Below are 14,776 nucleotides of genomic sequence, written 5' to 3' on the forward strand. Positions count from 1 at the left end.
TGGTAGAATAGTTTAAGCTTTAATCATAACAAACAGACAAAAAAAAATACTTTATCGAATTAGAGCCTAAGACATGATTTGGAATGAAATGGTGGCCATGTACTTTTTGAAGTACACTTGAAAATATATCTTGAAATAAAAGACAATATAAAAGAAAGGACATTTAAAAGCATTTGCGGTGCACAATGGATGGGCCGGCTTCATCATATTCTGGTTTGCTGATCCACATCTGCTGGAAGGTGGACAATGAAGCCAGGATGGACCCACCAATCCAGACTGAGTATTTGCGTTCAGGGGGAGCGATGATCTGATGGGAAGATAGAAGATGGTAAGTAAGCGAGGCGGATACTATACCCAATTCCTACTAGAAGGTGCTTTTTCACAGAATACTTTAATATAGCAAAATCTATTTCTTTAGGGGGAAAATGTTTTCCTAAAGTATATTCCTTTATGTTCTAATAATAATGTAACTGAGATAAGCTGAACATACTTTAAAATGTAAGGCAATATAAATATTGGTTTTATAAGCCTAATTACATCAGTAACCCAAAGTATGCTGTGCAGTGACCTGTAGCAACAGATATGACCTTAAGCAGGCTTCACACTATTAACTAGAATAGCTGATTTTTAAGATTGAAAACGTGGCAGATGTCTTATCTTCCCCTGCTGTCCTAAAAAAAAAAAAGTGTTTTTGTTGCAGTCTCTGTTCCCATTAGAGATTCCTCATCACCTATGGTCTCACTCACTCCTTGGCACAGATAGAGAGGGGAAATCTCACCAGCAAGGGATTCAAACAGTATTAAAAACATAATATAGGTTCTGACTCATCCCACACACTATTCAAACCTTATAAGATTCTGGCTGGATCCTTTTATTGCATTATTTTTAATATTGCACTGCACTTTAAAATTAATTTTCCAGCAAATGTTTCTATTGTTCTCCATTGCTTTCTTTCCCCTGTATACGGATATTGTATACAAGGGTTTGTAAAACCAGTACTATATCATAAATGGTAGTGACATTTTTTCGATACAGTGTGACCAGTACAGATTAGTACAAATAGCTTAATATTGTTTTACTGCTTACCATGCAAGCCTTTTTGGAAATAATAATTCACAGGGGTTTAATCACTTTCCTTTTTCTATTTAAAATTAAAAGGTTTTGGCTTTTGATAGATTTAATATAGACTGGGGAAATCCTGCAATATGCAAGGCTAGCTCTCTAAGAAATGTACTAGTCCAGGCAAACTATCATCTCAAGTCTTCATTGAATAACAGATTGTATAGTATGTGGACTGCCAAGTTACCAATGAACACATGGCTGTGTTCATTGGTAACATGCTAGAGGACCTTCAGTGCTTCACTTATGATTCCGTGAAGAGAGCTAGAAACCATCTACCGCTACTGGTCCCTAAGGAGCGGTGTAAGAAATCATGACATTCAGTGTTTATATCTTTGATAATATATAGTAGGTCACTATGGAGATTATGAAACCCAATATGATTTGTAACATTTTATTGGCTGCCAGAACATCTTACCTTAATTTTCATTGTGCTGGGGGCCAAAGCAGTGATTTCTTTTTGCATTCTGTCAGCGATGCCAGGGTACATGGTGGTACCTCCTGACAATACATTGTTGGCATACAGATCTTTCCTGATATCAATGTCACATTTCATGATGCTGTTGTAGGTGGTTTCATGGATGCCAGCAGATTCCATTCCTGTGTGATGCAAAGGGGTTCACAGCTAAGTACACATTTTTCTTACTAAGTTGAATGCATTTAAACTACAGACTTCGAGTACGAGTTAAAAAGTTAGGGTGACAGGTGGATCCCAGAGTAATGGATTTGTATTTTGCTGAGTTCCAAACCCCTGTTTGATGAGTGGGAACATTGTGAAAGAGCTATTGTCACACACTGCTAACAATCACCAATCTTTTCCATTGAGGAAGACACTTTTAAACTGGCCATATAATGTTAATTGGCTGAAATTCAAGCTGTGGGTAACCCTTTCCACACCACCCGGGTCAACAAACTTTGATTAATTATTCAAAGGAGCAGATGGAAAAAAGTTGTCTGAACAATAACCAATCAACTACAGGTGACAGCTCTCAGAATACAATAGACGGCAGTGGAGGTTCGTCCATCCATACTGCTTTGCGTGGACAGCGAAATTTGAGTTATCTTTCTTGTTTGGCCTACTGAGCTGAATGGGAGAAATCTTTTGTGTGTGACCAACTTTAAGGTCAAAGGTAAGGTCTGTAATCAGAAAACTAATCAAATGATCCGCAGTCATATGTATAGTTTTCTCTACTACAAAATGCCCTAAATTTCATCACCTTGTTTGCTTTGTCATAAATAAGACCCATATAGATGTCTTCAAGACATAGGCATTGGTACAGTAGTCAAGGCTAATGCCTTTCTGTCAGCTTACCAATAAAAGATGGCTGGAAGAGGGTCTCAGGGCAGCGGAATCGCTCGTTGCCAATGGTGATGACCTGACCGTCCGGAAGTTCATAGCTCTTTTCAAGGGAGGAAGAAGAGGCAGCAGTAGCCATTTCATTTTCAAAGTCCAGAGCCACGTAGCAGAGCTTCTCTTTGATGTCACGGACAATTTCTCTTTCCGCTGTAGGTAAGAGAAAACTCAATGATTATCACCTTCTTTCAGTAGGGCAGGTAAAACGTTAGCTGGTTAGTGTTTCTTTATCAAGAATCTTACCAGTAGTTACAAAGGAATAGCCGCGTTCAGTCAAGATTTTCATGAGGTAGTCTGTTAGGTCACGGCCAGCCAGATCAAGACGCATGATGGCATGAGGGAGGGCATAACCTTCATAGATTGGTACATTGTGGGTGACACCATCACCAGAGTCAAGTACGATACCTTTTAGATAAAGAAGAATTAGTCAATCATCTATTCCCTATAGTAGGACACTGTACATATTCCATCCTAATGGCACTTCTCAAATTCTAGCATCCAGCCTATGTTATACAGTATGCTGGTGATAACCACTTAATTCTGTATTATTACCAGCAAATACATCGATGAAGAAGGTATATGTATCATGTGGGATTTGGTCAGTACACTAAATAGCATGCACTAGGAAAACACATAAGTGACTTATCCTATATATTTACCAGTTGTACGGCCAGAAGCATAAAGGGATAGCACCGCCTGGATAGCCACATACATTGCTGGTACATTGAAAGTTTCAAACATAATCTGTAAGGAGAGAAGATGGTGTTAGTGATATTATTGCTGTTCTACCTTATACACATTTCTCAAATAAAACATATTCTGCTTTCTTTCTGTGTTATATTACAAAGAAAGCAAACCATATGAAAGGAAAAGTTGCATATTGGACTAACTAATATCAAGTTGATGAATGAGATAGCACGATGGGAGAAGGCTTGAAGTAGTTGGGCCACTATACTGCATTTATCTGCTCGGCTAATGTGGGTAGATGTAAACACTGATGTCTAGACCCGACTAACTAGCTTCCCAAATAAGCTATTTCGGGTCAGTCTAACTAGCTGTTGAAGCATTAGTGGATAGTACCAGAAGTAGTTCTTAGTAGCGGTTTTTAATTCATGGTGAAAGCAACCAAAGTCTGCATACCTGGGTCATCTTTTCTCTGTTTGCTTTGGGATTCAGTGGAGCCTCTGTGAGAAGGGTTGGGTGTTCCTCTGGAGCCACACGCAGTTCATTGTAGAAGCTATGATGCCAGATCTATGGAGAAAAAGGAATATGTACATTGCAGGTACAGTATTATTTTTTCAAATAGAATGAGAACATAATTTTTTAGAATAGCTAGCTTGGTGTTGACTTTCAATAGTTTCATTACACTAAACAGGATATCTGATTAGCCAGATATGGTTTTCTGCTCATGACATGTACTTCACACCGAATAAACACCAAGAAACTGCCCCTTCGGCTGTTATAAAGTCCAATGGAACCAATGCAGATACTGATATTTTCTATATTCCATATTAATTGCAAGGCCCAAACCTCACCGTCTAAATTAATATAGCTAGCAGTAGTTAATCACATTTAGCTGACCTTGTTTTGTAATGTTGAAGATGTTTCCTCACTCATCCAAGTGGCTTCCTTATTTCAGTTTGAACTGCAGAGGACACTTATAGGGTTATTCACAAACGGGTGAAGTTTGTAGAAGGCAGGAGAAGTGAACAATCTAGGACAATATAGCTGAACTGGAAAGTGAGCTGAATTAGATAACTTTTCCAAATCGGCTATTTTGGCCTAGATTGTTCCCTTCTCCTGCCTTCTCCAAACCCTTCACCCTTTTGTGTATAACCCTGTTAGTTTAGTCTTCAACATTACAGAAGCATGTCACGTTGAATGTGACTAATTACCACTAGCTATATTATAACCTCGATCATTGAAATCCTTCACTGGTAGACTGCTTTGATGTAAAGAAATATATATTTTTCTGTGCTTTGCTTTTACTGTATTAGCTGCCACTGATTATAGACAATCCATCTGTATATGTTCTAGAAAGAAAGTATTTCTAAAGACTTCCTCTCGAGACATGGCATTACCTGACCTTATGTGAAAAGTAGAAGAAAATATGTAATTGTATTAACTATGACCATTGTGTTCAGTCAAAATATATATATATATATACCGTATATACTCGAGTATAAGCCGTCCCGAATATAAGCAGAGGAATATAATATATATTTATTTGGCATCGCTACTGTTGTTCAGATCCTTGCAGCTTACTGTACTATAGTGAATAGAAGACAACGGTATAGAAAAAAAAAACCATAGATTGTACTGTAAAAAGCTACCTTCTCCATGTCGTCCCAGTTTGTGATGATGCCATGTTCAATGGGGTATTTCAGTGTGAGGATACCTCTCTTGCTCTGAGCTTCATCTCCTACATAGCTGTCCTTCTGACCCATACCCACCATCACACCCTGGAGAGAAACAAGAACAAATTGTGTAAGTGGTCTTGGAAAAATATAGTAATATAATAACACTTAAAGACTAGACACTACAGTATGTGCTATGCGATATGTATAAAAGAACAGAAGATCGCTGGCATAACAGTTGATCTTCCATTATAATGATGATGTAACTTCTTTATCGTAATACTATAATTTACAATGTAAATATTAATGTATACCTGATCTTACCTCTGTATAAGTGGATATACAGTCAGCCCATTAAGGCATTTTTGATAGATGGTATAAATAGGACTGTTTAGATAAATATTTATATGGTTTAAATGTATTTAATCCCTCATATATGTTAACTGGTTAACTACATGTAGCTAGTTTTATTTAAAAAAATAAAAAATGAATAATAATACTAAGAAATCACTATGTTCATGTCAACAATTTTGGAAACGTTATTTTAATTGCTTCAGAAGCTTCACTGAAGCTCTTAAAGTGACACCTAGCTCAGGAGTTAAATCTAAAAAATGCATTAAAGTACCCTATTAACAAAAATGTATCTTATTTGTGTATCACTCAGCTATAGATTCTCAAATCATCTCTGAATTAATGCTGACACTGTCCTTCCTTCAGGAAGGTGGCTACTTTTGTTCCCCATGATCCCTGTGTGTGTTGTAAAGTAGCCAGTGCACCAACATCACTCCTATAATGGACTACAACCTCATGCTTAGTTTTCTAATTTGTATTGAGATTGTATTCTATCATTGGTGGTGACTATTTTCAACACTCCAGAAGGAAGGACAGTGTCAGCACCAATTCAGAGATGATTTGAGGATCTACAGCCGAGTGATACACAAATAAGAGAAATTTTTTTAGTAGTAAAGATACTTTAATGCATTTTTAAGAATTAACTCCTGAGCTTAGTGCCACTTTAATCTCCGTGTTGGCTGGGCAGTTGGGTGCAAGGTACACTGTTATAGTCAGCCATAGGAATACCCATTATTTAGCTTAGAAAATCATAGATTTTTGTATATAGTTTTTATTATACTGTATATCCACAAATAAGCAGCGGCATTTGCTGATTACGTACAAACAGCTCTACTTCTTTGATGTGTTTTGCTGGTCCTCTTATCTAATTTTAGAATCGCAGAATAAGGTCTCTGTGATTAAAAATAATAAACTCCCAGCAGTTTCTAATGATATGAAACAACCACAATGCATATGGAGGCCTTGGTCCTTGTGAAATTTGCCTAGGCTTTACAACGCACAAGGGAGCTCAGAGTAATCTCTCTTTTTTTTTAATTCACTTATAGAAAAAACAGTTAAGTGATTTGATAGCAGCATGCCATATGCTGATTTATTTGAAGTGTAAACTTTATTTGGCATACTTTAAGGGATGAACCCATCTGAAACTGATAATTCAGTGTATTTTAGGTTCTGATGAGTCGAATCATGTCCCAGCTTCTTATTCTCATGGACTTAAGTGGTGATACTTTCCCACCAGGATTTCCTGTTTCACATAGCTATTAGGGTCATGTTAAAGGCAGCTAATGGTGTTCTTCTTCCCTGATGGATTCCCTTTCATTTAGAATAAGGGAATAGGAAAATCCAGCTGCAGGGTAGTGACACCACTGTCATGGCGCTGTGGGTGGAGACTTTAACACTGAAAAAACAGTATTGGCCAATACTGGCCTTAAACCTTCCTGTTATAGACAGGAGCAACAGTAAATGATTCCCATAAAGGGAAGATTTCCTGCAGTTACATAGTTGAGTATTGTTCATCTTACCTGATGCCTGGGGCGACCTACGATGGAAGGGAATACTGCTCTCGGAGCATCGTCCCCAGCGAAGCCTGCCTTACACAGTCCAGAACCATTGTCGCACACCAATGCAGTGGTATCTTCCTCGTCGCACATCTTTCTTTCAACTTACTTGGACCTCTCAAACAAGAAACCTGCAGAGGAACCAGAAGGGGACATTTGTCTTTATTTAGACAAATTACGGCTGTAGCATTAGATTAGTCTGAGAAGTGCCCCCTCTTGTGCTGGCATTTGGCAATATATTGTTACCAGGTACCCAAAAGCAGAGGCATATCTACAACAAATTACACCCTTGGCATCCCGCCAAGGCCCTGGCAACTGATGACGTCACTGGTTGCCAGGAGCTGGGTAGGATGCCGGACAGAGCATCCCAGATTGCTAAGTAACTGGCAATAGGCAACCAGGGACACTCTGGCTGGCATCCTGCCCAGCTCCTGGCAACCAGTGGAGAGGGGTGGGGAGAGAAAAAAAATCATCTGTCTCCATGGGTTGGCGAACTTTTGCTGACCCACGGAGCAGTGCCCCTCCTTCAAGTGGCGCCCAGGGCATATGTGATGATATGCCACTGCCCAAAAGTTAATGCTAGATGACAGAGGTCAACATGTGATCCTGAAGCTGCAGGGGAACTACAAGTCCTAGCATGACACACGCTCTGCTTACTGCTTTTCCTAAAGCAGATTCATTCAAATTATTTTGTGAGTGATGAAACATTCCCAATAGGAATCCCCTCGGTAGTCCCCTGTATTACCAGTCTTGTATTCCCCTGTACTGACTGCACACTGGGCTATTTTACCTGAACTCACCCTCTCCAGTCATTATGTTTTATATGCCTGCTATACTCTTATCAACCACACAGGCAGTTCAGCTGTGGTGAAACTGCAAATCCCATTATGCCTCTGGAAATCATGTCTGTACCTATCAGAGTCTTGCAATGCCATATTGGACTTGTAGTTCCACAACCACTGGAGAGTTAAAAGTTTGGCTACCCCAGGGATGGGTTTCCCCGTTTTTTCTTGGAATGCTTCTACCTATAATTCCAAAGCTAGAGATGGCAACTGTTTGTTTTAAGGGAACCTGTCTTGAAGCAAACTTCCTGTGGGAGAAGCCTTAAATTAAAGCCATTCTTTGATACCTGGGCTTCCTACTAATTCCAAGGCAGTGACATCACTCATAGTCAAACATTAGTACCCTGGAACCAGGATATGACATAGGAATGTCAGCTTCCATATAAGGCTTCTTACACAGGTATGCTTTTTTACGGCAGATTCTTTTTAAAGTAAAACCTGTTCTGAGGGAAATATGGGGGCTGCCAATGCTGACCTTCTGTAAAATGCTAGGTGACTGGCTGGTATACTGACCCACTGGCTTCAATTCTCTGTCCCTGACCCTGAAGTCGTATGAAGAAAAATCAGAAGTCCTTCTCTGCCTACATGTTTAGGATAAGTGATTATAAAGTGCTGAAACCAGTGGATTAGGATAACAGCAGCCTGGCAAATGGGATTTTCAGAATGAGCTCAAGCCCACTCCTAGTTTTCTAAGACTGTCCTTGACTAAGCAATCATGTACAGAGTATTTATTGCAGGCTTGGATTTGATATCTGTGATAAACCTAAGTGTTCTAAGGCAATTTCTTTCATGTTGTTAAGGGCTTGTTCACACCTAATCCAGTGCATTCCAGCATGGTTAGTTGCTGGAACACACTGTATCGCATAATAAAATGCGGACGGGAGGGGGCGTGGTGGTGCATTCAAGTCAATGGCAAAGCAGCCACCCCTCCCACCCTGCAGTGCGTTTGCCTGCACCAGAACGCGTGGCACAGCAATGCCCACAGTGTGGTCCGTTGTGATTGCACAAAATAGTGCATACACTATTTTATGCGATCGCACCGGACCGCACCGCGGTCATTGCTGTGCCAGGTGTTCTGGGGAATGCACTGCGGGGTGGGAGGCGTGGCTGCTTTGCCATTGACTTGAATGCACCACCACGTCCCGTCCCGCTCCAAAACGCAGAGAAGATTGTATTATGTGATCCAGTGCATTCCAGCAACTAACTGTGCTGGAATGCACTGGATTAGGTGTGAACCGGCCCAGGCTTAAGCGCTTCTGTTTTAGCCAATGGAAAGCTAGTTACTAGGAGGAGGCATTGGTTGTTAAGTGCGACAAATGACACATCGCTCAGGTGTGACCAGACCCCACAAAAAAAATGGGATTCCTCATACTGGGCATTGTCGCGCTTTGAGAAATGCCCTGCAAAACGGTCAGGTGTGAATGGGGGCTTAGTCACAGTACACAATATATTCACTAAATAACATATTCCAGTAACACATCCAGGCTTGCAGATCCATCCAGATTATGTAATTTTTGCCACTTTATAGTTAAGTCACACCATTTGCATCTTGTCAGGAAAAAAGTCCTATTAATGATCTGTTCCTTACTATATAATGAGGACCCAATGAAACATTTCTTTGTGCACAACCCAGAAATAAAACCTTGTATCCAGTGTGTATATGTATGTATGTATATATATATATATATATATACACATATACATACATATATATGTGTGTGTGTATACAGGCTGCAGCATTCCCGGTTCTCCCAGATGAATGAAGTGGCTCCGAACGAGCCATTTCCTAATTAGGAAATAGTCTGTCAAATGTCTGTTTTGGGAGCAGAATTCCAGGTCAGGGGGTTTTATTCCTCCAAACACGCATCCAAATCTTGCTGCCAGCCAAAATAAAAAAAAAAATGACTGGGGAGGGACCAAGACAAATCTATAAATATATTTAATGAACTCTTTCAGGGACACAAAGCAGATTTACAACACCAAGCCTACATGTTCTGCAGTCATATAAAAACCCAGCTGTGCACCTTTATTACTATTCATCATTCAGCCAGAACACTTCATTAAATGCCATTCATCAGACTGCACGCCATATCATCAAAGTACCACTGGACTGCATTTATAGCGTCCGAAAGAAGATCTAGTGCCAACTAGTCAGCTTCCACCTGTCGCTTTTCAAGTGCAGGTTTGCAATGAATGGAAGAATTGAATGAGTTGCCAGAGGCAACTGAGACAGTCCTTCTTTCAGACAACTTTAACATGCAGCCTTTGTCCATCATTTTGTGAAAGCGTTATTTAAAATACAATAGCCACTGGAATCCAGAACACAAAGGGTTAAACAGCTGACTCCACTAGAGTTGAACATTTCCAACCACTTAATAGATCAGTTAAAATGCATTTCATAAAGTCATTGATTTACTATTGTAGTACTAATAGTACTATACATGTACTATTTCTTGCTTATAATATAAACCAAGCTTGAACTTGATGGACCCGTGTCTTCTTTTTAAACGTATCTACTATGAACAGTAAGTGTTCAGTAATTGCTTTAAATGTAACAAAAAAAAAAGCATAAAAGACCTAGCACTGCAATGAGCATGGTTGCACATAGATGCTGGAGATCAGGATGACAGGTAGAGTAGTCATTGTATGAAAGAAGCATTAGTCTAAGCGCAGGACAGGTAGAGTATACTAATGATTTGGGTAGCACTTACCTTGACAGTGCTTGGCTGGGGTTAGCTGCTCCGGGATGGTGCACTGAGAAACTGGAAGATGTTTGACTATATAGTCTGTTAGTCTGTTCTCCTCCCACCAGCTTCCCAAAGAAGGAGCACAGACAGACTTCAACCCCATCTCTCACTCTAACACATCCATATAGGGACCTCAAGACAAAAACCTCTGATCTGGGTGGATGAGGGCCCTGGGTCTCTTCCATTGCATTCCATTATAGTATTCAAGAAACAGGAGGAGATTTCAGCTGTGGAATATAAACAAATTGAAAATTTGGGACAGCTGCTATAATACTGACATTCTGTACTCCTGACAAGCAGCCCCTGGCATAGAATAAACAATCTTCCATACAGGGTAGATGCATTGTACATTGGATAAGAAAACCCTATATTGTGCACTATGGGGGTGAGAGTTAACATTGGAATTTCTCTTCCAAAAAGGGAGTGACACATATATCCACAGTAATGGGGTGCCGCAGTGTTTTTAATCATTATGCTGCGTCTGCCACTGACACAACAGAGAATGTGTGAGTATCTTGCTTCTTATTTACAGCTATACAGTACTGAATGTGTAATATACTTACAAGGGTGTAGCTACTGCTTTCCAGCAGATTGCAGTTTATGTTATTTAAAATGTATTTCCACGTTTGCGCCTACGTTATATTTGTTACATGTTCCCATTTACATTGCATACAAATATAAAAAAATGGCTGCTTACCCTTTTAAGTGCTTTTTACTTGCCTAAAATCCACCTAGCTTCCCCCCATGTAATGTTAAGAAGGGGGGTGTGGAGTTAGCCCCCGTTCACACATCTGCGATGTGACATCACAGAGGTGCTCTAGGGTGTGTTGCGGTACATTGCAATAGGGCAGCCTATTAATTTCAATGGGCTCCCTACTGCAGCTAAATCGCACTCAAACAAGTGCAGGCACCTTTATTTTTGAATTGCATCGCACCACATTGCAGGGTGATAGGTTACCATGTGATATGATGTGATACAATACACATGAGATAGCTAGGTGCATTTGGGTACTATTAATAAAAAATGGCACCACAGTGCACCTGACTATGCAAGGTGCAATGCCAGGTACCGAGCAGCATCATATGCGCTCCTGCATCGCAAAGATGTGAACAGAGCTTTAAAGGAGAACTATGGGGTCAGTGCTTTTCCCTATAGTTCTCCTAAGGGTCATGGGAGGTCACAAAATAGCTTGCGGTATACTGAGACCGCCGCAGCGAGTCGAGATCCACCCAGCTGCATGATTGACAGCTGGCTCTGCCTATCTAGAGGCAGAGCCAGATGTAGCCGCCCCTCCCCCGTCTGTTCCGCCAGTCAGCGCTGGAGGATCGGACAGGAACCACTGCAGGGAGCCGTGAGTGATATTCATGGCTCTCTGCAGGGACAGGATCGAGAAGTGAGCGAGCGACGGTATGTGTTTGCTCACTTCCCGATCTATTGAGCTGCCGTGAGACAGTTTCATTGTCACACGTCGGCTCGAACTATGAGGCTGAATGATTTTCACTCACTTCATAGTTCTACTGTAATGTTTAACACAATTAACCCGGTCTGTACTTACTATACTTGTCTGTGCTGTGCTGGCAGATCTCATTATAAGTTGTAAACTAGATTTGGCCACTGTCCTAACAAAGGGTTAAAGATCTAGAAGCATTGTAACTTAATGAGAGGAAACTCAGTCCCTAGTCTTTCCATGAGGACAGACTCCCTTTCAGATTGTATAGAATAGCTTGCAGTCTGCACAAAGGTCTCCTACAAAGAAACATCTAAAAGGTAAGAAAACATTTTTTAAATAATGTTTTTAGTGCTGTGTGAATGGGAACACATAACAACCATATAGTGGGGGGTTTAATCAAATTTGACTGTAAAGTGGATATTCACTTTAAATCTAAAGTAACGCCATAAAAACAAGAAATACCTGGAGTACTTAGCTGCTTTGATTGTGCGCAATATTTGTGTACTTGTGCTGTGCTATGTTGCACTATATAGGACAATGAAACAAGCTATAACAATTACATCTTACTCACTATAAGGGAAAATGGAGGAAAAATGCCTCAAGGTGCCCATACACTCTTCAAATTTCCTTCAGACATCTTCCACGAATGGTCTTTCGAACGATAATGGAACAGTTGATGGGACACCAACAAATTTTTGTACTGTAATCCTGCTCGATTTTTCTCAAAGGGTGACGCTGGAAAACCTTTCTTAAATCGAACGAAAATCAATGGATTAGTGGCGTTTTCATACTAAAAAAAAAATCACAGCAAGAACACTGCACAAGCGCAAACAAAAATCCGTTCCATCGATCGACAAAATTTGGCGAGTTGGTATTGCTAACGCAGGATTATCAAAATCGACATTGGTCTGTGCTTGATGGGCTATTTGAGATAAAATTGAACGAGGGTTCTTGGCAGCAAGGAACATTTCCGATCGAAAATCTAAATCTAAATCTGATGTAGCCTTTCAGCAAGATGTTGTGTATATGAGTGCTAAAAGACGGCTCCAAGCTGTGTTCATTGCTAGCGTATCTTCAGTACCCTAGACCGCACAGACAAGATCCCTGACTGCTTTACACTTTGTGCAGCTCACAGGAGCATGTAAAAGTGCTTTTGTGTACGGGCCCTAAAATATTTTTGCTATAGAAGACGAAACAATCCTCGAAGTGAAACAGAAAAAAAAATTACAGTCTATGAAAATATTAGAATGCATTTTATTGTGTCAAAATGACAGTACATTGATTTTAGGCTTTTGGAAACTGGAGGCGTTGTTGTTGGCGTAAGAACACTGGTGCAGAAGTTTGCAGTAGTAGGTAGTAAGTAATTTACACCAACTCCTACGGGTCAATTTACATTTATGTATTGCAGGAACACATGCATTACTGTGTTGCATAGCAATGCATATTGCAAGCATTGACAAGTTTCAGTTCCATTGATTTAAAATAGCACCCCAACATACTAAGAAACAGTATGGTACTGCATGCCCAGTTTTTGGGACTTTTTGGTGTGTTGGAAGTCCATTATATTTGCAAATACATCAATGCACCGCACACGTGTAAATTGGCCCTAACATTTACCAAACCTCTAACATTACTTCACTACCAGGGAAGACAAACAGCCGGTGGATATGCACCTTTCGCTCTGACCCTTTTATGCCTGCTTTTATTCGTCCTTTCTGAGTACCTTTATACCATCTTTGTATTCGTTTATTAAAACGTTTTTATGCGATGGAGGCGCTCTCTGTGTCTTGTCTTGCAGTGCTGAGGTTGTTCTGAACCTGGTGAGAGCCGCCCCGTTATCGCCCTGCACTCCTGAACATCATTGATTAATACTCTCTTGAACCAAAATCTGCTGGCGCGGTGTTTGATTCTGTCTGCTGCATCAACCGTATTCAACTTAACCATACCATTGATTATAATCCCTCAGTCTAACAGGATCCATAAAGTGTATGTATTGCTAAAAATGTTTGGGGGTTTTAGATACAGTAAGAAGGAGCCAAACACCCCACCAGTTTATTGTTTTGCTGCTTGTATCCTGTTGTGGAGATCTCCCATCCCAGATGTAAGAGAAAATCTGTACAATGTGAGGGGGAATTCCCTCCTTCGACAGTCACCAGAACAGGCATCATAATTGGAAAAGTTCCCCTTAGCACTTGTTCTAGTGACAACTGTAAAATTTGGATTTCCCATGATTTTCTATTTCTGTGACAATGGTCACCAGGACAGTTAGAGAGGTGAATGTCATTAAATCATTGTCTAATGTCCCTAAGATGTGTTTTGTGGTATAAGATCTAACATGTCGGGGTATTAGGCTGCACTCACATCATGAGCCAGTAGCAAGTTTATAAAGGTTATAGTAGATCTATTGCTGTTTAATGATGAGAGCTCATCTCTGCTCCGGTGCTGTAATGTTCCACTCCCACTGTCGTCACTCTGTAAGTATTCCTGAAATGCTCCACACAGACCATAAACTGTCACCATTCCCTCATTTTTTCTTACCTAGTGCCATATACAGCAATCCTATTGTCATTGGGTATAACAAGTACCTGTAGATAGTCATAGCTATACCCCGATTATAGGTCATATTTTGATGATCCAATCTTCCCATGAAAGATAAAATAAATACAAACATCTTGACTTATCTTATCAGCAGATCTCACATTACATTAAAGGGACATGTAAGGCCAAACGTCATATAATTGCACTCTACAGAAAACCGATTACTCTGCACTGAGCAGATGTGACCTTCGACTTCTGGAAGATTAACAAACAAGCATGTTTGAAAAAAGACGTAAATATCTGCATGATTCTACACAATGCTTCAGACTGTTTACTGAGAATAATTTTCATCTTTGTATATAAATGTGTGAAAAGCGATCTAAAAAGTAAATGCCTGCCAGCCGTGACTTCCACTCAAAATCCCTTTTTTCAGCTCTGGTTAAAATGTGAAAGGGTGAAAT

At 40.2% G+C, this 14,776-nt stretch overlaps 1 protein-coding gene across 1 annotated transcript; it reads right to left on the minus strand.

Annotated features, from left to right (window-relative positions):
* Positions 1-10,395, minus strand: ACTA2 (actin, alpha 2, smooth muscle, aorta). The gene is made up of 9 exons (XM_018558762.1): positions 10,291-10,395; positions 6,702-6,868; positions 4,807-4,935; positions 3,614-3,724; positions 3,133-3,217; positions 2,717-2,878; positions 2,432-2,623; positions 1,538-1,719; positions 1-307 (listed from the first exon to the last, which is right to left on the minus strand). The coding sequence occupies exons 2-9, from the start codon at positions 6,828-6,830 to the stop codon at positions 164-166; spliced, it is 1,134 nt and encodes a 377-aa protein (XP_018414264.1). The 5' UTR covers positions 6,831-6,868; positions 10,291-10,395; the 3' UTR covers positions 1-163.
* Positions 10,396-14,776: the final 4,381 nt, after the last annotated feature.

The sequence above is a fragment of the Nanorana parkeri genome, unplaced genomic scaffold (genome assembly GCF_000935625.1).
Source record: "Nanorana parkeri isolate BGI_ZX_2015 unplaced genomic scaffold, ASM93562v1 scaffold356, whole genome shotgun sequence".
Classification (NCBI taxonomy): Eukaryota; Metazoa; Chordata; class Amphibia; order Anura; family Dicroglossidae; genus Nanorana; species Nanorana parkeri.